Source organism: Schistocerca cancellata, chromosome 9 (assembly GCF_023864275.1).
Source record: "Schistocerca cancellata isolate TAMUIC-IGC-003103 chromosome 9, iqSchCanc2.1, whole genome shotgun sequence".
In the NCBI taxonomy this organism is placed as follows: Eukaryota; Metazoa; Arthropoda; class Insecta; order Orthoptera; family Acrididae; genus Schistocerca; species Schistocerca cancellata.
Window position 1 is genome coordinate 441,336,929 of NC_064634.1, and position 27,924 is coordinate 441,364,852.

The window sequence follows — 27,924 nt, forward strand, 5'->3', positions numbered from 1 at the left end:
ACGTGGGCACAAACTCCATCCGCAGTAACAGCAAGGAAGAAATCGTGAATGAAACACGGAATCTGATTAGATCGGCGAAAACTGTATACCCAACATCCAGGCTGGTAATTAGTGGAATTATTCATCGAAGATCGGTAAGTGTTACTTACATCAACAGGATAAATACCGGCATTAGGGAACAGTGCAACAGACTCGGTGCAGTATTCATTGACCCAAACAAATTCTTAAACTGCAAGTGTCTGGGAAAAGACGGCCTGCACTTGAATAGATTAGGCTCTGTGAACCTTAGTAAAATGTTCATAGACGTGTGTAAAGTCCTAAGAAGCAAGGGAAACTAATTCATTGTGATAGGGGTGACAAAGAAAAAATTCAAACTGAAAATAAAAAGTTTAGGTACCAAACAAAGCATGCACGTGAAATAACTAAAAGCAAAAATGATCTATTGATGCACTGGAATATAAATGGCTTAGGGGCAGAACTAACAAATCGCAAATTCTCAAAAATTGACGAACTAAAAATTCTGCTTTCAGAATCCGTAAATATTAAAATAATCTGTTTAAATGAACACTGGCTAACAGAAGATAGTATAAAAGTACTAAATAGTATTAATAATTTTAAGGTAGCTGCTAGCTTTTGTAGAATAAGCAAATCTCGTGGAGGCTCCTGCATTCTTGTCAATTCTTCCATAAGTTATACAGTAAGAGATAGTTTTAATTATTTAAATGAAGAGAGCGTGTTTGAAAGTTGCTCTGTAGAACTGAGTGATCTGAATACACTGGTTATAGCAATCTACAGAATTCCTGGAGGTGCGGTAACAAAAGTGTTTTTAACCAGATTCGAATGCCTCCTGGAAAAACTCCAGAAAGTAAGTAAGAAAAAAGTTGTTATAGCAGCAGACTTTAACTTAAATGTCTTAGTTGAAAGCAATGATTCTACCAAATTTCGTGACTTAATTCAGAAATCTGGTTTCAAGCTAAATTTTTCTGAAGGCACTAGGGAAAACAGCAGATCAGTGACCTGCATTGATAATACTATTACTAACTACAAATTTGACAGTGGAAATAAGCACAAATACTGCTTAGACTTGGGTATTTCAGATCACTCAGCTCTGTTTATTGAGCTCCCAAAAGCAAATAACCTAAAGCCTCCAGAAGTGTGTATAAAAAGGGATCTCAGTAAAAGTAAATTGGATTTATTCTGCAGTAAATTAAGTATAATAAGCTGGCCTGTAGACTACAATAGTTCAAGCTCGATGAACTATGACAAATTCTTAAATTGTTTCTTAGAGGTATTTAATGAATCATTTCCTCGTAGATATAAGCAAAAGAAAGTTAATGGTAAACTCAAATGGATTACAACAGGAATAAAGATCTCTAGTGCCAGAAAGAGAGAGCTCCACAATGAGTTAAAATCAAACAGAAATCCAGATTTTGTTATTTATGTCAAACAGTATAAAGCTGTATTTAGGAAAGTTGTAGCGGCAGCTAAAAAAATGGCAAATAATAAATTCATACGAGAACACAGAAATAAGACAAAAGCAGTGTGTTCAGTTGTTTAGTCTGAACTAGGAGCCAAAGTAAAAATTCATGAGATTTTGAAAATTAGACATGAAAATGAAATTATAGTAAACCCTGTTCAGATGTCAAGTTGTTTCAATGAATTCTTCCTAAACGTAGTAAGATCGGATGTGGATATGACATTCTATCAGGGCATCACAAATTTGGAAAACAGCCAGAACACATCTTTTAAACAATTTGAAAAAATAACCCAAAGGGATGTGGAAAATATTGTCTCTAAAAAACAAAACCTCACATGGGTGGGATGAAATAACAACATCTGTAATCAAGTATGTGTACGATATTATTTCCCAACCACTGTCAATTATTATAAATCAATCTTATGAACAGGGATGCTTTCCAGAGGTATTGAAATATGGTGAGATCAAACCTCTATTCAAGAAAGGATTAACAGAAGATATGGGGAATTACCGCCCTATCTCTCTCTTGCCGGTCTTCTCTGAAGTGTTTCAAAAGATTGCAGCAAAACAAATTAATAACTTTCTTACTGTAAATGATATAATTTTTAAAAACCAGTTCGGATTCCAACAGGGTACAAGCACTGCGAATGCTATAAATGAGTTTATCCAAAAAATATGCTCCACATTAGATAAGGGTAGAAAGGTCACAGGTATATTCTGTGATCTAAAGCTTTTGATTCAGTGAACCATGCATTACTCCTCCACAAATTACAGATGTATGGAATCAGAGACACTGCTTTAAAATGGTTTAGCTCTTACCTGTCAGGTAAGAAACAAAGAGTAATTTTAACTTCAAATGGAACCAATTATTCATCAGACTGGAAAACAGTTCCCCAAGGAGTCCCACAAGGTTCGATATTGGGTCCCTATCTGTTTCTTTTTTACGTAAATGACCTACCACTTGCTATTGATGTTCATTCAGTCTTATTTGCTGATGATACATCAGTTCTAATTGAAACTGAGGTATCTGAAAATATTCCAGAAAAAGCCAAAAATACTTTAGAAAAACTTGAATCTTGATTCTATCAAAATGGACTAAAATTAAATGTAACTAAAACCAAAATGATGCAATTTGAAGCTAAATCAGTAGAAAGGAGCGAAATAAAGATAACTTGCAATGATCAGGATATCACAGAAGCAAACCACCTAAAGTTCTTAGGCCTAAATCTTGACAAAAATTTAAATTGGAAGGTACACATAGATTACTTAGCAAGTAAACTGAACAACTTAACATTTGCAATGTGTATTTTGTCAGGTGCCACAAACATGGATACCAGAAAGATAGTTTATCACTGCTACTTTGAGTCAGTTATTTCTAATGGCATAATCTTCTGGGGAAATTCAGCAAATGTCACTAGGCTCCTAGTATTACAAAAGAAAGTAATTAGAAACATGTGTGTTGCAAAAAATGGGAATCCTGGTGACCACTGTTAAAAAATTTAAAAGTACTATCTATCCCCTCACTTTACATATATGAGATGGTGGTGTTCCTGAGGTATCTGAAAATATTCCAGAAAAAGCCAAAAATACTTTAGAAAAACTTGAATCTTGATTCTATCAAAATGGACTAAAATTAAATGTAACTAAAACCAAAATGATGCAATTTGAAGCTAAATCAGTAGAAAGGAGCGAAATAAAGATAACTTGCAATGATCAGGATATCACAGAAGCAAACCACCTAAAGTTCTTAGGCCTAAATCTTGACAAAAATTTAAATTGGAAGGTACACATAGATTACTTAGCAAGTAAACTGAACAACTTAACATTTGCAATGTGTATTTTGTCAGGTGCCACAAACATGGATACCAGAAAGATAGTTTATCACTGCTACTTTGAGTCAGTTATTTCTAATGGCATAATCTTCTGGGGAAATTCAGCAAATGTCACTAGGCTCCTAGTATTACAAAAGAAAGTAATTAGAAACATGTGTGTTGCAAAAAATGGGAATCCTGGTGACCACTGTTAAAAAATTTAAAAGTACTATCTATCCCCTCACTTTACATATATGAGATGGTGGTGTTCCTATATAGAAATCAACATACACTAGACAATTTCCATTTTGACCACAACTACAGCACTCACCACATAGATAACTTCAAACTTGCAACACATCATTTAAAACTTTATGCCCAAACGCCAGAGTATATGGGGTTAAAAATTTTCAATAAAATAAAAGGCAGTAATATATTTAAAATGGAGATTGGTTCACTGAAAAGATTGCCCTTTACTCTCCTGGTGGAAAAGTGTTATTATTCTGTCGATGAATTCATTGAGGACAGCTTCACAATCTGAACACAGGGATTGTAATACATTTATTATTTTATGTACATGTGTAGCTGTAACTTAGAAATGTAAAATATAATGTAAACTTTTGTATTTCTCTTAAAAAGTGAAAAAAGTTTCTTTTGTAAACCTTGACATGTCTCCTGTACATCAAATCAAATGATTTGAAAATTGTATGTAATGAGATGAATAAACCACATAACATAACATAACCACATACTGTGTGAAGAGTTTGAGAGAGCACTGAAAGACCTGAGTCGAAACAAGGCCCCAGGAGTAGGCAACATTCCGTTAGAAGCACTGACAGCCTTGGGAGAGCAAGTCCTGACGAAACTCTACCATCTGGTGAGCAAGATGTATGAGACAGGTGAAATACCCTCCTCAGACTACAAGAAGAATATAATAATTCCAATTCCAAAGAAAGCAGGTGTTGACAGATGTGAAAATTACCAAACTATCAGTTTAATAAGCCACAGATATAAAACACTAACATGAATTCTTTACATTAGAATGGAAAAACTGGTAGAAGCCAACCTTGGGGAATTTCAATTTGGATTCTGTAGAAATATTGGAACACGTGAGGCGATACTGACCTTACGACTCACCTTACAAGAAAGATTAAGGAAAGGCAAACCTACGTTCCTAGCATTTGTAAACTTAGAGAAAGCTTTTGACAATGTTGACAGGAATACTCTCTTTCAAATTCTAAAGGTGGCAGGGGTAAAATACAGGGAGCAAAAGGCTATTTACAATTTGTACAGAAACCAGATGGCAGTTATAAGAGTCGAGGGACATGAAAAGGAATCAGTGGTTGGGAAGGGAGTGAGATAGGGTTGTAGCCACTCCCAAATGTTATTCAATCTGTATATTGAGCAAGCAGTAAAGGAAACAAAAGAAAAATTCAGAGTAGGTACTAAAATCCAAGGAGAAGATATAAAAACTTTCAGGTTTGCTGATGACATTGTAATTCTGTCAGAGACAGCAAAGGACTTGGAAGAGCAGTTGAATGGAATGGACAGTGTCTTGAAAGGAGGATATAAGATGAACATCAACAAAAGCAAAATGAGGCTAATGGAATGTAGTCGAATTAAGTTGGGTGATGCTGAGGGAATTGGATTAGGAAATGAGACACTTAAAGTACTGAAGGAGTTTTGCTATCTGGGGAGCAAAATAATTAATGATGGTCAAAGTAGAGAGGTTATAAAATGTAGACTGGCAATGGGAAGGAAAGCATTTCTGAAGAAGAGAAATTTGTTAACATCGAGTATAGATTTAAGTGTCAGGAAGTCGTTTCTGAAAGTATTTGTATGGAGTGTAGCCAAGTATGGAAGTGAAACATGGATGATAAATAGTTTGGACAAGAAGAGAATAGAAGCTTTCAAAATGTGTTGCTACAGAAGAATGCTGAAGATTAGATGGGTAGATCACATAACTAATGAGGAGGTACTGAATAGAATTGGGGAGATGAGGAGTTTGTGGCACAACTTGACAAGAAGAAGGGATCGGTTGGTAGGACCTGTTCTGAGACATCAAGGGATCACCAATTTAGTACTGGAGGGCAGCGTGGAGGGTAAAAATTGTAGAGGGAGACCAAGAGATGAATACACTAAGCAGATTCAGAAGGATGTATGTTGTAGTAGGTACTGGGAGATGAAGAAGCTTGTACAGGATAGAGTAGCATGGAGAGCTGCATCAAACCAGTCTCAGGACTGAAGACCACAACAACAACAAGCTGCTAATAATAATCCCTGTTGTCAACAGTTGTTATCAAAGATAGCTGACTTTTGAATTATTATGTTCACAAAAAATTGTCATAGTAGAACCTGAAAAGCAAAATGCCTCCATATATTTTTAAATGAATTGTCCCATGTGTCCGATATAATGATCCACTAACTGAGTGTGGTGCCCTTGTTGTGCATGATTGTTACTCAAACAGGGAGTACAAGGAAGGAAGCTTAGGATTTAGTGTCCCATTAATGATGAGGTAATTGCTTATGAAGGAGATCTGGAAAGTTCTCAGTCTAATAGTGAAAATATGAATTTCTGTACTTATTTTTGACATAACCCCTTTAACATTAATACACTTCATCCAGTGGTATTCCAGTGAAATTATTCCATCTCTGTAGCGTTCCTGTGAACGTGCTGCAAAATACTCATTGACAGCTGTAATCACATCTTGGCTGAAACAGAAACACTGACCAGCAAGGAAGATTGAGTTTTGTAAAAATATGAAAGCCTGAGGGGTCCTAATCTGGAGAGTAGGGCATATGTTCCACCACTTCATATTGTAGATCCTTCAATTTCACCATATCCAAGACACATTTGTGGGCAGTTGCAGTATCCTGATGAATGGTTCTCCCCCCCCCCCCCCCCCAAAACTATGTCTTTTTTGGAATTTTTGCATCCAGATCTGTTATATGGTTAGAATACTGTTTCTTAATTATTGTTTTATCTTTTTGAGATAGAAAATTAACAGAATTACTTTTGCATCCCATAAAACCAGTGCCAGACCTCTCCTGCTCCTTCAGTTGTAGTTTTGATTGTGGTGTGTAGTGGTGAACCTATGAAGAATCTGTTGTGATATACTGATGCAGAAAACCACTTACACTTTTATGAACTTGCTTCAAAAGCTATTTGGAAATTGTCATATTCTCTGATCCACTGTGAGAGTATGTGACACCCATCTTACGCAAAGATTTTTGATGCAAAATGTAGCTTACACATTCTTTTGAAACCCTCACAGTCTTGGTAATTTCACTCAACTTCATATGCTGATCGTGCAGTATCATACCATACACTTTCTCAAAAATTCCAGGTATGGCTGCAGTTTCGAAACATCCTTCACATGGATCCCCTTGAACACTTTTAAGGCCTTGTTTAAATTTTGCTGCATATTTCTTCACAGTGGAAACTGAAGGAAAAGAGTAACTATACACATTTATGGAACTTAACAGAATTCTAGTAGGCATCAAATTTCTTTTTAGAAAAAGACTTTATCACTCATTATAGTCTATTTTTTCCATTTCCAAGAACTCATGCTGTGTCTCATTCAGACAGATGGTTACAGCCCCAACTACTGATTGGTATGACTTATAATTTCACATGGAGCCTGTTCAAAGTTGTACCACCCTCTGGAGTTGGGAAGGGGAGCAAGTGGGTGAATGGTGGTGTGGGGGGAAGGAATCCACCTGGTGTTAGCATTTTGTATTCTCAGATTGAGCAAGGAAATTGGCAGTGCTCTTTTCAAAGGCTGCAGATCAACATTTGATTTGAGCAAATTTAAGGAAACTTTGGAAAGCTTAAATCTGGATGTAAAAATTTTAACAGTCTTACTCTCAATAATAAATAAAATTACTATTTACTGATCACTGGTTTTGGTTGATTGATGACCATCTTCAGATCTATGAAAGTAAACAGAAAATTACCTTTCACTTAATGTGAACACTTAATCTATGGTAATGTGTATATTAAAGATTATGAGGTATTCACATAGACTGAAAGACAATTTTCCATTTACTTTAATAACCCTGAAGTTTTGATTTTATTTTTTATTATTATTTAACAAGTAATCCAGATTGCAGTATCTCCTGCATCTGACAAGGTCAGACCTTACAAATAGATCTGGATGGTTGGATAGGGATGCAAACTGTCGCTCTTCCAAAAACCCAAGGACAATATCTGGTATTATGGTCATAAGCCATGGCAAGTTACTCTGCAGCATGAAACTCATCTAAAGTACTCATTGTCCTAACAACAAATTTTATATTTTTAAATTTTGCTACTCTTCTTCTGAGCAATAATAAATGGAAATAATGTGAATCAGTATAGCAATTGGCACAGACGTTCTATAGTTAAACCCAGCTGATGACACATCAAACTAAATTCTTAGGAAAGACACAATGAATACTGCTGTATATTTTTTTATAACTACATCCCAAAGACACTGACATTTTCTTGAACTGTCTGAGTTATAACTCATGTGTTTCCTATAGCATGGCCTGACAATGGAGCCAATGTTCTACTTCAGAGCATGTCTGGAATATTCTGTTCAGCTCAAGGCAACCCACAAAGCTCAGTGATGTATTCCATCATATTTTTGGCACTTTTAGACATCATCAGCTCAGTCATTGGTAATTCTGGAAAATGTATTCAATTTTTTGGATGGATACCATTCTTCTGTGAAATCTTCCATTCTTCTTCAAAATTCTCATGATATGTGATTTCAACTTACTGAATATTATTTTACTTTATCAATGGTATTAAAGGTATTCTAGAAAATGAAGCAAACTCAGCTGCAAGAAGAAAGTCCTTATGGCTCAGCAGCAGTCCAGGTTTCAATTTAATGTCTGCTTTGTTGTTATAAGTAAACACTGTGTATAGTATGAAAATGTTCACACATTACATACAGGAAATTTAGGGGGTATCTATTACAACATTCTTTTCACACTGATGACATTCTTCATATTAAAGATGATAATTACAATGTTACACACAGAGTTATGTTAGTTGAGATAAGAACAGTAATGATTCTGCACTGAGCCAGGAACTGACTACAACATACAAATGGTTCACTAGTGGTATGTTCCTGCCACAACATTCACGATTATTGTGAGGATTTAAAAAAAAAAAAAAAAAAAAAAAAAAAAAAAAAAAAAAAAGAGAGAGAGAGAGAGAGAGAGAGAGAGAGAGATGTGAAACTGTAATTAACATAACTATGAAATGACATAGTGATATAAGCACTGCAACTTAATTCAGGATGAAAAACAATAGCAAAACCATTAGCAATTCTGCATCAAGCAGTAGAGAACTGGGAAATGTAAAGTGAAGTCCAGCAGTTAAATAGCGATCACCAAATGCCTGTAGCTGCTGTGTTACATTCTTCTCTGAATCCACCTCCACCTCCCACATATACACAAACATGCACACAAATAAAGAAAAAGAGAGAGAGAGAGCACACTCTGATCTTTCACTTCTCTAACTCTTTTTTTTTGGTTTACTGGATACAGTATCACCATACATTAGAATAAAGACCAAAGACCAATGCATATGACGTATATTTCAACAATAAATTTCCAGTGGCTAACTTCCCATAAAACATCATCATGAGAATGCTTCCACTGAAGAACAGATTCTGGTTGCAGCAAAAGCCCAAATAAAATGTCACATGAATGCTACATGACAGAGCCAGAGATTCCTTCATATACAAAAAAGAGGAAAATGATGGAAGAATCTGGTATTCAAGGATTAAGAAAAAATTTCACCAAGAACCAAGTGCCACAGGGGAAACATCACAATAGGGTAAGGGGGTAATGAATTATGAAATCTTAGTAATAGATGTTAATTATTTCATTTTAATTTTATTTATTTGCAATAATATAAATTGTGTATTACACAGAAGCTAAATCAAACAAGCCAACAGCTACAACAATAATATAATGAGAAAAAAGAAGAAAAATTACATTAATTACCAACAAAAAAAAAGCTGTCATCAATATGAGAGTTAGTTTAAATACCACAATGCTTTCTTTACTAAGCTGGGTCCTTTCTATGCATATACTTTGCAAAGCACTGTGAAGGGCATCATGTCAGAGGAAATTTAGCATGATACCACACGTTGTGGTTCCTTCACATTCCAGTTGCATGGGGAATGTAGGAATAATGACAATTTAGATGCTTCTGAGCATGCTGTAATCACTGTGATATCGTCTCCATGGCCGGTTGGGGTGTGATACGTACAAGGTTGAAGAATGTTTCTAGATATTCACTTCCCCTATTGGAGAGTGTATGTTGCTGTCTTACTCTGACTTGTGGAATGACCTTTCTAGCCATTTATGGAGACATGAAGGACTTACAGTTGCATGATTACATAGAATCAAGTGTAGCTTGATATTTTTCTCATTAACAAACAATACCAGACAATAAAAGGCATTATTGTGTATAACAATATCAATCACATAACAGTAAATTTGGAGATGAAGGGGCCTGCACAAGATATAGCATGGAGAGCAGTATGAAACCCATCTTTGGACTGAAGACCACTACAAAACCAATGGCAAATAGCAATTGATTGGATTTGAAAATTAAATAAGATGAAAATGACAGAAATGACAACTGACAAATCAGGAAACAGAATGAGGGCTGAAAATGGGCAGCAACATCAAAAAATCAAAGCCCAATTATAGAAAAAGGCATACAAGTAACTTTAAATGAAAGGGATGTGAAAAAGTGGAAATAATATTTGAATTATGGAAGTATAATGTTGTATGATGATCTATGTGAGTTTTCACACTGCTGTACTTTCCACCTAAGCAATTACAGGTTACAAAACTAAATAACAGGTAATATTTATGTTAAGGAAATTTATTCTGGACTTAACAATTTTTATTTGTATGTTACATTATTATGAGGAATAAATACTTAATACATGTCCACTTCCTTCTGCTTCATGTGGAATGCATAATCACAGTATTTTGCTGCAGCTCCCGGCCACCATCACAATAAACATGACAGCCAGTGACTGCAACAACAGACTGCCATTATGTGTTGCTGACCTTTGATTTAATTGCCTAAATTAAATTTCAGTTGCAAAAAAAGAAACAATGTAATAAGAAATATTTTGTTGTATTATATGTCATGCTTAAGCTGTTCACTTTCTTGTCAGCATTCCTCAAGAACAGATACAGATATTTATTATGTGGTGACGAGGAAGGGGGAAGAAATAATAAAAGGAAGCACTATATGTAAATTTAAATAATGTCGTACCAAGAATATTTACCCATCAATATAAGTGCTCAGATTTAAATATACTGATATGTATTATGTGCTGAGGAGGAAGGGGGAAGAAATAAGAAAAGGAAGCACTGTATGTAAATTAAAATAATGTTGTACCAAGAATATTTACCCATCAATCTAAGTGCAATTCTGTCAGAGACACCAAAGGACTTGGAAGAGCAGTTGAACGGAATGGACAGTGTCTTGAAGGGAGGATATAAGATGAACATCAACAAAAGCAAAACGAGGATAATGGAATGTAGTCGAATTAAGTCGGGTGATGTTGAGGGTATTTGATTAGGAAATGAGACACTTAAAGTAGTAAAGGAGTTTTGCTATTTGGGGAGCAAAATAACTGATGATGGTCAAAGTAGAGAGGATATAAAATGTAGACTGGCAATGGCAAGGAAAGCATTTCTGAGGAAGAGAAATTTGTTAACATCGAGTATAGATTTAAGTGTCAGGAAGTCATTTCTGAGAGTATTTGTATGTAGTGTAGCCATGTATGGAAGTGAAACATGGACGGTAAATAGTTTGGACAAGAAGAGAATAGAAGCTTTCAAAATGTGGTGCTACAGAAGAACGCTGAAGATTAGATGGGTAGATCACATAACTAATGAGGAAGTATTGAATAGGATTGGGGAGAAGAGAAGTTTGTGGCACAACTTGACCAGAAGAAGGGATCGGTTGGTAGGACATGTTCTGAGGCATCAAGGGATCACCAATTTAGTATTGGAGGGCAGCATGGAGGGTAAAAATCGTAGGGGGAGACTAAGAGATGAATACACTAAGCTGATTCAGAAGGATGTAGGTTTCAGTAGGTACTGGGAGATGAAGAAGCTTGCACAGGATAGAGTAGCATGGAGAGCTGCATCAAACCAGTCTCAGGACTGAAGACCACAACAACAACAACAATCTAAGTGCTCCTATGTAAAGATTAATATTTATTTGCTGAATAAATATATGCTGTGGCAGCACATGCCTAGTGCTTGCACTACAGGTTTTTTATTATACCCATGACATTTCCATTAATAAGTACCATGACTGTGACCACCCTTTAAATACATGTTCAAGAGACTAATATGACATAATGTGCCATGGCTGATTCTCAACAAATGCATTGTCTACAAATGTTCAGTAAGTCTATTAATCTTAACATATTTTGTGAGCTGGTTTATCACTGTGTTTAATGTGTAAATTAGTTTTGATACACAGCACCTTTATTAAATATTTTTATTAGACTACTTGAAAATGACTAAAGGCATAAATTACATAGTACACTAAACTCTTGCTAATATGACCCTCAGTAGTCCGGCCTCTCAGTAATCTGACACACTTGCAGCTTCTAGTCGTTCAACCTGAAATGATGCCTACAATAATGAAATTTCGTCTGCAACAATTTTGTTAGTTAATTATGATGTTCAACTTTCCTGTACACTTTGAAATTATGGCTTTCCTTAAGGACCATTATCATGGCTTCTAAAGGGAAACACGTTATGCTAGACCTCAAGCAGAAATTAGAAATTAGATATAAACTGAACTCAGGTTCTTTGCAGAAAACCACTGTTGCTCGCAACATTGTCAGACAAACAACTATTTATGACAAAACTTCAGCAGAAAAGAGATAATCATAAGCTCACAGGAAAGTTATGATGAAACTGATGAAGAAAACAACATAGAAGGAGGAACATGAGGATATCTCAAACTGTTGATGCTGAAGCTAGAGATGTATTCCTGGAATACATTATGTAACAATCAGAAACATGGCAGGACCTATGTAATGCTTGTAGAGCCGTTGTGTGATAATGGATACTACCGTTACGTATCGACATGTTTCATACTGAATGTTGAGTGATACGAATATGCATGTACACACTCAAGGACTAAAAATGAATGCATCTTTTGATTTGATAAAGTACAATCCCTATGTGTTTATACTAAATTTTAGACACTCTCAACAATATGACACTTCCGCTAATCTGGCATGCATATGTGCAAGGATTGGCTGGTATAGCAAGAGTCTAGTGTAGTACAACAAACAAATTAAAACTGACAGTTGCAGGTTTGATGCAATCACTTATATTAAACTTCTAATTAGTACTAATACTTAACAAACATTATTAGTTTTTTGGAATGTCAACATGTGCTCATACTCCACCTGATAAAAATTCAGACTGCTCTTATCTAAGTCATAGGTTTATCTTTATAAATTATGGCTAAGAATGTCTCACACTGACAGTTAATTTTGGTGTGTAGTATCTTATCTTCAGACTGTTATCTTAGATGCACAGATTAGTCTCATAGACAGTTTCTTTCATTCAGTATAGTTGAAGTGTGACATGATCTGCATTTTTTAGCTCTCTTGCTTATCCACTGAACATGAACTTTCTCCCCAGTACTGTCATGGTTTTATGCTACCACCTCAGGGGCCAGGCCACCTGCGAAAACAGTCATGTCATTTACCAGCTCTGCTTATATGACTACCAACCAGCTATCCATCAGGATGAATGGCCAACGCCAAACTGTGGCCAAGAGCAAAGTAGGCCACCCCTGTGGCACAACATGCAGCTGAACATAACACATTTGATTTCAATGGCTGCTTCACAACCCGAGCCATCTGGATACTTCCCTCCACCCCAAGCTTTTCTGAGTTCGCATAAGGGAATTATCCTCACAACACATTCTTTGGTCCCATAATTATGACAGCCTCAACCCACAGTAACATACTGTCCCCATATCCTCCACCCAACAGTTTCCCCCCTCTGTCCTATCATCTCCTCCCCATTCTCATCTCCGATCCTGTTCATTTGTTGCTATCTGTCAATGTGTCTACCCGTCTTCCAAGATCCTCTCCTTTTTTGCTCCCTTTTCTCCACCTCCCTGTTCCACATCCTTCTGACACTGTGCCTGTTGCCATTCTAGACCCTGCTTACTCTATCAAACAGCATATGTCTCTCCCACCACCCATATTCTACTATCAACCAAGGAAAATAGAAGAAAAGAAACTTCATGAACAGCAAATAGGGATAAAGCTAAGGGTGGTATCAACGTACTTCACCAAAATATCAGGGGATTAAAAAATAAAGTAGATGAGCTGATGATATGTTTAGATGATCTCAAAAACAAGAATGAGATTGATATACTTTGTCTGTCTGAGCACAATGTAACTGTAGGAATGGTAAATGTCAGTATAAATGGGTATAATTTAGCGTCTTACACTTGTAGATCTAGTATGGATAAAGGAGGAGTTGCCATTTTCATAAAAAAAGGGTATAAATACAGAACTGTGGAAGTAAGCAAATTTTGCATTGATCAGAACTTTGAGGTTTGTGCATGTGAACTTCAGCTAGATAATGTTGTGTTGATATTAGCAACAGTGTACAGGACTCCACTAGGAGATTGGGAGCTATTCATAAAAAAGTTTGACTCCCTATTATGCTGTCTGTCAAACATAAAGATGGTGATTTCAGTGTTAACTTTCTAAGCAATTCTGATAGGAAAAGTGAACTAGAAGTGTTGTTAACAACATATAACTTAGAATCAGTGATTAATTTCCCTACAAGTATAGCTCAGGACAGTAGTACTCTAATAGATAATGTATTTGTACAGCAAGAGGATGTAGAACAAACACATGCTTTCCCTGTGGTAAATGGATTATCTGACCATGATGCACAACTGATTAACTTACAAAACCTAACAGGGCATACACTTCAGAAACCATTAAGTAAAAGTGTGAAGGTGCTCAACCTGGTATCTATAGATCACTTCAGAGAAAGTTTAGGAAATGTAAACTGGGAAAATGTATATAATGAGCCAAATGCTAATGATAAATGCAGCATATCTCTTGATAGATTTATATCCCTTTTTAAGATTGCTTTCCAAAGAAAATTACTAAATGTAACACCACAAACTTTTCAAAGAAACCTTGGATTACTACAGGTATTAAAGTGTCTTCAGAAAGAAAAAGAAAACTGTATGAGACAGCAAGAACTAGTAAAGATCCAGAAGTAGTTTTATACTATAAAAATTATTGTAACATACTGAGAAAAGTTGTAAGGAAATCAAGAAACTTGTATGTTAGAGAAGAAATTAACAACTCCAGCAATAAAATCAAATCAATATGGAATGTTGTGAGAAGGGAGACAGGAAAAGTAACCACTGGGGCAGGTAGTATTACTGTTTAAGAAAATGAGACCATCTTAACCAACAGTACACAGGTAGCCAATGTATTTAACAATCACTTATTAAGAGTAGGAGAAAAAACTGGTGAGAATAGTTCAAAAGAAAAAGCAAGGGAGTACGTGGAAGAGACAGTTTTGAAAAAAATTTAGTCAGATTAAGTTTCATCTAACAACCTCTTGTGAAATAAGGAAAATTATTAAATCTTTGAAAAATAAATGTTCTGTTGGAGTAGGTGACATCTCTAACAAGTTATTAAAACAATGTGGAGGAATTACAGCTGATGTTTTGAGTCACATATGAATTGCATCACTGACTCAGGGTATTTTTCCAGACAGGTTAAAATATGCCATTGTCAGGCCTCTCTACAAAAAGGTGGAAACCACAGATGTCAATAATTACCAGCCAGTATCCTTACTTACAGTATTTTCAAAAATCTTTGAGAAAGTAATGTACTCAAGAGTGGTTAGCCATCTCAACAGTAATGGGATACTTAGTAAATCACAGTTCGGATTTCAGAAATGCTGTTCTATTGAGACAGCAATATACAATTTCACTGTCCACATAATAGAGTCTTTAAATAGTAAAATGTCACCAGTAGGAATATTCTGTGACTTGTCCAAAGCATTTGATTGTGTGAACCATGACATTATGTTAGAGTAATTACAATTCTATGGTATAAATGGAACAGTATATGAGTGGTTTAAGTCATATCTACAGAACAGGAAGCAAAAAGTCTCTTTATATGCTTCAAGTGATTCAAAGGAGTTTGTCACTTCATCTAACTGGGGTGTAATTGCATTAGGTGTTCCACAAGGTTCGATCATGGGTCCCCTCCTGTTCTCGATATATGTGAATGACCTCCCTTCTTATGTGAAACAAGATGCTGAACTGACACTGTTTGCTGATGATACAAGCATAATTATTAATCCAATAAAAAAAAGTCCTATAGAAAATGATACAAATAAGGTTTTTGGATAAGTTATTAATTGGTTTTCTGTGAATAGGCTTGTTCTGAACTTTGAACAAACACAGTACATCCAATTTTCTGCTGCAAAAAGTATAACTCCTTCAATAAACATAACACATCAAAAGAAGACAGTAGCCAGGGTACAGCATACTATGTTTTTGGGTGTGCAATTAGATGAGAATCTTAATTGGAAAAGTCATATTTTTGATCTCCTAAAGCGACAAGGTTCAACAACTTTTGCAATCAGAATAATTGCCAATTTTGAGGATGTGGAAATTAATAAGCTAACACACTTTGCATACTTCCACTCTCTGATGTCATACGGAATAATATTCTGGGGCAAATCAACACTTAGGCAAAAGGTATTCACTGCTTGAAAGAAAGTAGTTAGAATAATGTGTGGGGTTCATAGTCACACATCTTGTAGGCATCTGTTTAAAAGGTTAGGAATTCTTACAACTGCTTCACAATACATTTCTCCGTAGTGATATTTTTTCTCAACAACATGGACCAGTTTAAAATCAACAGCGACATTCATGATTACAATACCAGAAAACAGAAAGACCTACACTGTCATTTACTTAACCTATCTTTGGCACAGAAAGGGGTAAAATATGTTGCTATTAACTTTTTGATAAATTATCAGATGAAATAAAATGTCTGACAGATAACAGTAATAGTTTCAAAAACAAATTGAAATCATACCGCCTTGACAACTCCTTCTATACCATAGATGAATTCTTGAATACGAGTAAATAAATCTGGAGATATAATATATGGATTTTGTGACATTTAAGGGAATGGTATAGATAATAGAAATATTTAGGTATAACACAATAATGTAAAAAAAAAAAACCTTGTTTCCTGTGTGCATTTCTTGTGCATTTGACACGTTCCACATCATAACAGTTTTTACGTGCTATTGACTAATGGAACACATAACTAACTAACTAACTATCTTCTCCCCTTCCCTGCCCCCTGTGGATTGCTGCTTGCATCCCTTGTGAAAGTTGCATTCCAGTCTGAGACGCTGGAGTTGGCAGTCATGTGTGCGTGAGGTGTGCTTGCTTGTGTGTATGAATGGCATGTTCTCTCTTTTACTGATGAAGGCTGTGACCAAAAGCTTTATGCAAGTGTCTTTTAATTCTGTCTGTCTGCAGCTTAATGTGTCTTCTTTACAGTAAGTAGCAATCCATCTTTTTCTACATTGTTGATATTCTTACCTGGAGTTTCCATTGCTTGAAGTTGAATGTTGATATTATTTAATTATTTTACAATTACCAAAAATGTTCATTATAATGAAATTTCATTTTGACTTACCACTGCCAGGTTGAAAATGCCTCCAACTGGACCTAATTTGTTTGATTCCGTCAAAAGTTTGTAACATCCTTCTTGTGTTGTAACATCTTCTGTGGATACAATTACCTTGACACCATAACTCAGCCATAATCTGACCCTTGACTCTTGGTATCCATTGCTGATGCCTTTCCTTGATGTAAGTACAAGCTTTTTGGCTCTCTTCAGGATTAGCCAATCAGCTAACTCCAATCCAAAACCACCAAGACCTCCTAAGAGAAGAAGAAGACATAACAATGTGTATATAAGCATGAACTTTTCATTTGGGGGGAGGGGGAAGGGGGAAGCAAGGAAGACTGGGGTTTAACTTCCAATCAACAATGAGGTCATTAGAGGTAGAGACAGAAACTTTGTTTTGTATCTGTAGCATAAATACACTGATTTATAATCTACACATATTGTGAAAAACAAACTGAGGGCACATGGTCTGGCCAGTACTTATCTTAGATCAGTATAGCCCACAGTCATACAAAACCAGTGAAAATAAATAAAACCTAGTTTTTGGAGAGTTTTTCCGTCATCAGGGAGGAGAAATAAGGGAGGGAAACATCGGTTATGTCTGACTGTTGTGGGTGTACTGAGCTGAGCTAAATACAAGCCAGCCATCTATCTCTTTGTATACTTTTCATATTTCTGTATGAGATTTTTCCTGGTAATCACTATATAAAAAGCACTCTGCCTTCAGGCCACAAGTGGCCTACTGGGACCATCTGACCACCTTGTCATCCTCAAGGAAGGATGCGGATAGGAGGGGTGTGGGGTCAGCACACCGCTCTCCCGGTTGTTATGATGGTATTCTTGACCGAAGCCACTACTATTCTGTCGAGTAGCTCCTCAATTGGCATCACAAGGCTGAGTGCACCCCGAAAAATGGCAACAGCACATGGCAGCCTGGATGGTCACCCATCCGAGTGCCAACCATGCCAGACAGTGCTTAACTTCAGTGATCTCAGAGGAACTGGTGTATCCACTGTGGCAAGGCCATAATCAATATATCCATATTATAAATTAAAGTCCTGTGCTATGCTTTCTGTCTGTATGTGAGGGCTAATCCCAAGAACTACTGCAGGGATTTATATGGTGTTTCATGAGGAAGGTCCATGTGTACAATTTATTATCACTAAATAATGATGAATATGTAATATATGTATTATTATTTAGTACATATTTAATTGATTTTTGAAGTGACATCACATGGCAATGATAGGAGCTACAAACTAGTCACATAGAGAGGAGGGAAAAGCAGTAAAAAGCCACCACAACTCAAGAGAGCTGCGAAGCCTTATCAGATCTGTGTCGGGCCTGGCAGTGTAGCAGTAAAGCATGTGCTTCGAAAATGAAAGGTCATGGGATCAAATCCCAGTCAGACCATGAACGTTTTAGCATGTCTTTTAACCTAGCATTAGCCATAAATGACTTGGATGTTTGCCAGAAATGACATATGGTTTGGATGCCACAGTAAACTGTAGATCCTCTCTCTTCAGTTGGACAACTGGGATAGGTTAGGAGCACACAAGTCACTGTGGACATCCATGTGAAATATTTGCACCAGGTCAATAAGCCACATTAAATTACTATCAGTGGAATCTACACATCCATATAAATTATTTTTGTCTACACATATTATAAATTACATACGGTCTGTATATGAGGGTTTATCTCAGGAAATACTGTAGGAAATTTGATACAGTTTTCAGTAAAAGATAGTCTGATTCTCAAGGAAGGTTTGTGTCTATATTTTATTACTGCTATACCAGACAAGTCAGCTGGTTGTAGACATTTAGTGGTACCCGGGCAAAGCTGGGACAGGTTGCTAGCAACAACTCAAAAGTGCCCTTGTTCTTTCATGTTTCTATCAGGCAGTGCAGTTCCTATCACTTTTTTGACTTAATTTTCTTATTAATGGATTATATTTGTTAATATTTCATGATGGATTCAATGTGGGCTCAAGAATTAGTTGCAGAATAACTGCTATGCTGAAAATGCTGAAAACTTTTTCACAAAATTATTAGCTCTGAATGGTGAGCAGCTAATTGCATATGGGAATGTGCTTTAATATCATTATCAGCAAAAAGGGAAAATAAATAAAACACATCTTCCTTGTCTAAAAATTCTTTGTAATCTTAAAATATTCAATGAATTTTTTACATTTTATTTTATTGTTGTTCTTTATATTTCTCACCACCCTTGAATGGCTGAATTACTTGGACAGATGTGTCTGCAGGCAAGAAAAAAAATCTTGAATTTTTCCCAGGTTTCCCAGTAAAAACCTTGTTTTTTTCCCCAGATGAAAAACCACTATACCCCAAGTGAACATACATTTTTTCTGTGTTAAGTGACAACATTCTTTCCGTTGGAACTGTGAAACTTATGAGTGCTTTGAATGGTAAAGGTTTTATACACTGGCGTAGAATTGCCTGGCACTTTAGGAAATGAAACCAAGCAAGAAACGATGTGTTTGGGAAGGATATTTGATGCACAGCTACATGTACACAGCATATTTTCACTTTGTGAAAGTTTAAATATGAATTCCACTAAATACAGCATGGCAGCTTTTGAATCATTGATATTGTGATTAAATTGCGTGATGAGCTTTTGTAAGCCAATCATAGCTCATGTCACGTGATTTCTCCAGCCACTGACAGCAGATATTCAGAGGACATGTGACATAGTCGGCCCATAGCAACATCACTGTTAAGCAGCATGAACACACAAATAGGAAAAGCTAATGGTTTAAATTTATATACATAAAGCATAATTACAAGAAAAGCTAAGGCTGTCTGTCAAATATCCCCCCCCTCTCAGGGTGTGCTTCGACAGGATCCTAAAAGCCCAGTATAAATTGCAGCAGCTATATCAAGCACAGTTATAAATTTCACTGCTGGAGACTGAACATTTTTGTGGGTGACGCAGCTCTTTACGTTTTCTGCAAACACTTCAGCTTTTCCATAGACATGCTTATTATGTGTGAAATTGCCACAGAACACACTTCACACTTTTTTGAAAGGTAATTTTACTTTTTGTCATTATTGTTGTAATCTATGAAAGAATTAAAATAAATATGAAAAACTAGCCATGAATCCTGGTCTTTTTAATGTGTGCTACCCCTCAAGATATATCAAACACAACTGTGCCCGTAAAATTTTAAGCAATGGCATAAATGGCTGGTCTTTGAGGTGTGGGTCCTCTAAGTGTTAAGTTTTGAAAGAGTTTCAAATGCCCCATGATTTAATAAATTCATTGCACATTCTCATATGTAGCATAATTCATCTTGCATGAAAGGAAATTTACTGTGAAAGCAACACTTCTTGAACCACCATTTCCAATATTCTCCTGTGATCTGTTCGAAATGTACACAGTTGTGACATCACACTCAACGAAAGCAGTTTGCGAATTTTCCATAGATGAAAAGAGTGCTGGAAGTCTTCTTGTGTAAGCTCCTTGATGGCACCTGCCATTTTTTCTTTCACTGCTTCAACAGACTGAGATCTTGTTCCTTCTAATACAGGTTTTATCATGGGGAATAGGTAAAACTCACATGCTGAGATGTCACATGTATAGGGTGGGCAGTTTAACACTGGGATGCTTTACTTTGCTAGAAACTCCGCAACAGACAATGTAGTATGAGCTAGTGCATTGTCTTGGTGCAGAATGCAAGACTTGCTCTTCCACAATTCAGGTCATTTTCTATTTATTTTCTCATGGAGTTGATCAAGAACATCTAGTCAGTAATGTCGATTAATAGATGACCTTCAGGAATCCAGTTACAATACACAGTTCCATAAATTTCAGAAAAAAATCAACACTTTGAACCTTGATTTCCTCATTTGAGCTGTTTTTCACTGTCGCTGAAGTTGGGCCCTTCGAACTCATGGATTGGTGCTTAGTCTCTGGATCATTAGTGAACCAAGATTTCTCACATGTTGAAAATGATCCTAATTTCTTGAAAAGAGTTCCAAGAAATTAAGATCATTTTCAATGCTATACAAAGTGTCAATTCAAACATTTTCATGAGCGTAGATTTGTTTGAGTGTGAGAATTTTTTTACTACAGTTTTGCACCTAATTTTCTCATGCCAAATTCGTTATGTAAAATTTGCTTATACATTTTTGTCAATTCCTACAGGTTCAGCAGTAGGCTAAATACTCAACTAATGGTCAAATCAAATCATATTACCTACTTTTTGATATTTTCATTCATTTTTTATGTTGAATGTCATCCTGGTCAAGAGTAATCTTTAAAATTTTCTTGGCCATCTTGTAAATGCTTCAACCACTCAAAAACTTGCATAGGGGATAAACAGTCTTTTTTATGCACTTCTTTTAGTATCAGATACATTTCAGTAGCAGTTTTTCCCAGCTTCATTGAAACTTCAAACAATACACTACTCTTTTATTATTTTCCCAGAAAAGGAAAATAACAGCTCTTACACGAAGTCCATACCCACAATGATTTGTCTACTGACACCAGAGATGACACATTTGAATGAGAAGATACCACACTTCATAGCTATTGAACATTCATCAGCCCCATTCTTTTACAGCCACACCTTGTACATTTATAACAAATGTTGCTGGCTGCATAGGGTGTGTGCTAGTGCAGAGGGTGGAAAGATGTTGGAAATCAGCCTTCATGCAGACAACATTGATGTCTCGGACTTCAAAGAATTTTCAATATTAAGTTGTTTAAACTATGAACTTCATATCATACACTGCTGGCCATTAAACTTGCAACACCAGGACAGATAGCAAATAACAAAATTTTATAACAGTTCTAACCCTGCTGGTCATCAAGTTTAATTCAGCTTGCATGACATGACAGAGATTTCTCATTGTTTGATTTTTTCTGACTGCTCTCCTTCCATCCTTGCCCAGTGCTGATTTCCTTTGTTACTATTTCCTAATGCATTACTGGACTCAACCCGGTCCTTCTTTCTCTTCTCTCCTGTGTTTCTCTTGTCGCCTTACAAACCACACTGCATGCTCTACTTACAAGCCACACCGTATCAACTGTCTCAGCCATTCACAACAGACTTCTGCAGGATCATGTTGATTGTTGGTGCAGCATCTTATATTTCACATTACTCCCCTGATATCATTAATCCTATGCCTTCAAACTGATCACTCTCCCTGCGTCACTCTCTCATATTTTCATGTGTTATTTCCTGCACCTTTCCGGTTCCACATGATCTTGTACCTCATCCTACCAACCCCTCCTTAGCCCCTACTCCTTCTCCATTCCATCCCAGTTCTCACCTACTAATTTCACCTCATCTAGTCAAATCTACTGTGCCCCTTATTCACACTTATCCACACTCAGAGTGCAACCCACAGGAAAATATTTTTATTTACTTTATTTATTTATTTATACCTTTTCTTTGATCTCATCATGACTTCACACATTTTTTGTGGGTTTTCGTCTTTCACTTTACTCCCACTCTGCCAGGTTTCATCTTGCATGCCCTTATTTCATCATTTTCCTGAATTTCCCCACATATTTGGGTGCATGTTAGTGAATTTTTTTGGATGTAATTCTACATTATTTACATATTTTTTCGCGTGTTTTCCACAACCATGGATCCTTGCTCCTTCCATATGCATCAAAACAGAAAAGTATCCTTATCCCTAGCCAGATCCCAGTCTCACATACTGTTCTTATGTTGTTGTTGACTCCTGGAATCCCCCCAAATGGTGTTACCATCAAATTACCCATCTCCCACTGCCACCCTTCCTTCCACAATGATGTCCATCTGTTCAGATTCCACCGATCCTTAGCCCTCACCAACATAGTCAGGCAAAATCATACCAATCAAGTCTAAACCTCCTTGTAATACCTTTCCAGAATTTCTTGATCTCGAACCTTGCTTCACCATCATTCCCCAAATGCCTCAACATGCAAACTAACCATACATCTGCAGAAAGAACCACAGTTCATCACCTAAAATCTGACCTTGTAATCCTACCTGTGGACAAAGGCACCAATGCTGTTGTTTTGAACTGTGGTTGAAAATTTATAATAAATTAAAATGGAGTAAGTTATTGTAGATCAATTTAGATACACTTAAAAGAAAGCTGTTGGGAGCACTAACACCAAATTGTTATTACTCAGTGGATGAATTCATGCAGGACAAACTGGAAATTTGAGCTTGATACAGTGTGATACATATCCCAAGAAGTATCATTACAGCATTTTTATTTATTTTAGCACTGTTATTTATAAGTGTAAAAATCACTGTATCTATATTATAAATTTTTGATATATCTTCTGTCCCATCGACTGCAAATGTAGTCATGAGATGAATAAACCATAATTCCTTCTTTAATATTTTTGCATTATCTACATGTAACTTACATCAGGTACAACTATATTTCATTTCCTTACCATTGACTTTGAGAGTGTAGAACTTCCCCTATCCTCTCGATTTTCATATTCTCTCATCTGCCAATGTAGCAACTGCCATCACCATAGTCAATCACTTGGCTTGTCCACTACTACATTCCAATTTTGCAGAACAGTATTTGAGCATCTGGCAATGCAGTGACTATCATCATTATAGTCAGTCACTTGGATTATCCACTAATACATTCAAATTTTGCAGAATATTGTGATTTAGCTTTCAAAACTTTGGGAATTTGTTAACTTGAGCACCTTTTTTCAGTATTGTACTGATCAACTTTATTGTCACTTCCAATACGAGGGATCATGTGTCTCTACTTCAAACATACATCAACTGTTCTACATTTTCAGTTCTGGTTAACTAGGACAGTAGACCAGTATTTAAACAAAATGACTGAAATTTTCAAGCTTTAAGTGATGATACTTTTACTTACCAACAATGATGTATGTGAATTCAGGCTTGCAATAAAAACGTGGTTCAGCATCTATCTCAAGAATTGCAGGACGAACCACTTTTTCTTGTTCTTCCTCTCGCACAGCCACCAACACCTTACCCATGTGCTTTGCAGCTGCCATATACCTGTACAATGACAAATTACTATACTGTCAGTTTCTAAATGGAGTTGATGAAATTTAAAGTAAGAGACACACAAGCAGTAAATGAAGAGTTTAGATTAAGATGTGGCAAATAATAAAATGTTTGTAATGTTGTTTCTTAAGATCTGCATCATGATTTTTGACAATAGAAGGATAGGTGTTACTCTGGGTGTCTATTATAACGATTTTACTTTTGTGTATTAAAGTAATTGGTGAAAACTGCCTGACTCTGCATATTTTATCTTTCTTGTTATTAGTTCAGCTATAAAGACACTGGAAATGAAACAGTGTATTTCCTGATGCCAGAGCATAACATTCAAATTAAACCAACACTGGTGCCCTAAGCACACACATGCACACATGCACACATGCACACTAAAATTCAATTAAGTTTTACTAACACTCTAGATGTGTAAGATATTAACAAACCTATTTCCAAGAGCCTCATGACAAAGTCCTTAAGCAGTAACTGACAACTCATAAAGTCACGGTTAATTTATTACTTAAAAGGGAGACAAAGAAATAAAAAAGAGTAAAGTATATTTTGAAAGAAGAACAGTGTTATAAAAATATAGATAATGAGACATGAAGCACTGCTACATTGAGACATTACAACATTCTGGCTGAGACCATGATGGTAGGTGCTGCTTTTCAGTACCAACTCAGGAAAACTAATGAATTCCTCAACAGCTAAAACTCTCAGCAACTATTACCCCAGAGTGTCTCATTCTCTGCATTTTACTGAACATGTCAACATGTGAAATCCAGCATCTATGAGGGGGTTTGAAAAGTTCTCCGAATCACCGTGAGAAGTCAGTGCTAGTGCAATGAGTTGTTCACATGATATTAATTGGTCTGTTGCCTGTAAACATGTGGCATGCCAGTGCTTTTGGAAGAGATCTGTGGCAGTGAGGTGGCCCTGTTGTTGTTCCCACATAGTGATTTGCGAGGATGGAAAAATCGAGATTCGAGCAGTGGCTAAGTACTTTGTAAAGAAATGTACGAAAGCAAAGGACATGCATGCCGATTTCCAGAATACACTGCTCCTTTCATATTCAACTGTTATCAAGTGGACAAATGAATTTAAATTTGGTTGGGAGAGCTTAGATGATGATCCACGCAGTAGTCAGCCAAGATGTGTCACTACTCCAGAAATCATTGTGAAAGTGTGCAAAATGGTCATGGAGGATCGCCAATTGAAAGTGCGTGAAATTGCTCATGCTTACCTGATGTCATCTGAAAGAGTATTTCACATTTTAACTGAAGAATTGGAAATGAAAAAATTATCTGAAAGATGGATGCCATGACTCTTGATACACACAGGTGCCATCACCATGGTAAAATTACACAAACTAAGGTAAGAATTGTTGCCACACCCGCCTTATTCACCTGATATGGCTCCATCAGACTTTCATCTCTTCCCAAAACTGAAAATTTTTCTTGGTGAACGAATATTCACTTCAAACAAAGAATTGATAGCCAGAGTTGACAACTACTTTGCAGTCCTGGAAGAAACTCACTTTCAAGATGGGATCAAGACACTGGAACATCGTTGGACCAAGTGCATTAATCTACAAGGAGACTACATTGAAAAATAAAAAAAGTTTCAGTGACACAAGTACTTTTTTTCTATTCTGTTATGAGAACTTTTCAAACCACCCTCTTAATTACAGTTATAAAAACAGCACTACAAAGGGCTGCAAGTGTTTTAAGTAATACCTTACACAGTGACATATCACCAAACATAGTTTTAAATGAAATTTTACTTCCAGAATAGTTGCACTGGAGATCAGCTTAACTATTACTTTGATAACAAAATATTAGTGACCTGATCTGCCAGCCATACTGGATAATTATTCCCTGGAGAGGTCTAACAGCCATCCCCATATGGTGTGTTTGGTGAAACCGCTAGGCTCAAGGCAGCTGAAGGCACAACAGAGAGCCTTACAAATAATATAACTGTCACATCTAAATATACATCATAGTCTTCAAGCCTAAGAACAGTGTGTGGTGGAGGGTACACCTGACACTACGAACTGATCCTTGTTTTCAAGTTCCACTCATGCATGGTGTGTGAGAAGACTGATTGTCAATAACCCTCTACATTAGCTCTAATTTCTCAAATTTTCTCATCACCATCGTTTCATGAGTTGTATGTGGAAGGAAGTAATATGTTGTCTGACTCTTCCCAGAAAGTGCTCATTCAAAATTTCAATAGCAAATCTCTCTGTGATGTACAACACCTCTCTCGTAGCAGCTGCAACTGGATTTTTTTGAGCAAACCTGTCACGCTCCTGCACTGATTACACAACCCAGTGAGGAAAGACACTGCTCGTTGTTGGATCTTCTCTATCTTTTGGATCAGTTCTATTTGGCAAGGATTCCAATGAGTTACATTACCTTGAGATTCTTCCTATGAATCTCAGTCTGGGGGCTGCTTTTCTTACCATGTTTTATGTGGTCACTCTACTTAATGTCACTCTGGGTAATTACTCCTACATATTTTATGGTAGATGTTTCCAGCAATTTGTCATGAATAGTGTAATTGTATAGTAATGAATTTCTTTTCCTCTGTATGTGCTGTATGTTACATTTATTTACATTCAGGGTGAACTACCAGGACCTGCAACATTTATCAACACTTTGCAGGTCATTCTGCAAATCAGTATGGTCTTCTGACACTGCTGCTCTCTTATACACAACAGCATTATCTGTGAACAATCTTAAAGAACTTCCAACACTTTGTACTAGATCATTTATATACATTATAAACAGTAATGGGCACATCACGCTTCCTTGAGATACCCTGTAAATTACATTTCCATTCGCCGATTATGTTCCATTATGTATGTGTTGAGTTTTATCTGCAAGGAAGACTTGGTAAGCTCACATATTTTTCACTAAGTGGTAGTGATCAACTTGTGCACCATTCTTTACAGTGCTGTGCATCTCATGGATGGACAGAGTGAGCTTAGTTATGAAAGATCTCTGTTTGGAGACTGTCTGAGAACAGTGTGACTGGTGTAACTTTGATTTTAGCAGGCAACTAATCTCTGATCCCAAATGGGGGGGGGGGGGGGGGAGGAGGTAGATTCTCTAACTAACTATCCTAGAGTGTGATGTTATACATAGTCAGCTTAGCCTGCAACCTGTATGCTATGCTCATTGCCTTTGCCTAATTCACCATTCACCAAAAGGAACCAAGGATGGTGTCAGAACACAAGCAGCAGGCGTCATTCATGCCAACATATGTCACTATTCACAGCTGGTTGCACCCAGTGTGCTCAATATACACTGTAAATCCTACTCTGCATCGTGAGACCTGTGGCAAACATAGCAAGTGCACAATGACATTCTCTCCTGCCCTACATGCTATTTCCCTGAGGGGCTCCACTACCTGCCTGATGTTGGAGCTCCCAATGACTGGTATATCTGCCCTCTGCAATTCTAAGGACTGGGCAGGAAAATAGGCCACTGGCCCAACTGGAGAGGCATCCCATGCTGGTTGACTCAGAAGCATATCAGCACTGGGAAGCACCTAGTATCTGTTCCTAAGGTGTAAGGAGCCACCGTGCAGCCTTTTTCCTCTTTCACCTTTTGTAGAATGAACAGAAAACCCACCACTATCTGCCACTCAAGTGAGGATCAACCAGTCAAAAGTTGTGTATCAGAAGACAAAAGAGAAAATTATCTGATTGTGGTGCTACTGAGTGCACACAAAATATAATGAGCAGAATAAACAAACACTAAAATCTGCTCTGCAGAGTTCTCACTATAGCCTGAGACTGCAAGATCTGCAAACTCTTAAACCAGAAATAAATTTTTCTACTGAACA

The 27,924-nt window shown here is 36.6% G+C and overlaps 1 protein-coding gene across 1 annotated transcript in view; it reads right to left on the reverse strand.

Annotated features, from left to right (window-relative positions):
- The window catches only part of LOC126100464 (fatty acid synthase-like), a 443,119-nt gene that overhangs the window by 80,608 nt on the left and 334,587 nt on the right, over window positions 1-27,924 (reverse strand). The window contains exons 29-30 of the mRNA XM_049911071.1: window positions 23,927-24,072; window positions 17,061-17,308 (exon numbers count right to left, since the gene is read on the reverse strand). Coding sequence (XP_049767028.1) covers window positions 17,061-17,308; window positions 23,927-24,072 — 394 coding nt within the window. The remainder of the gene's footprint in view (window positions 1-17,060; window positions 17,309-23,926; window positions 24,073-27,924) is intronic.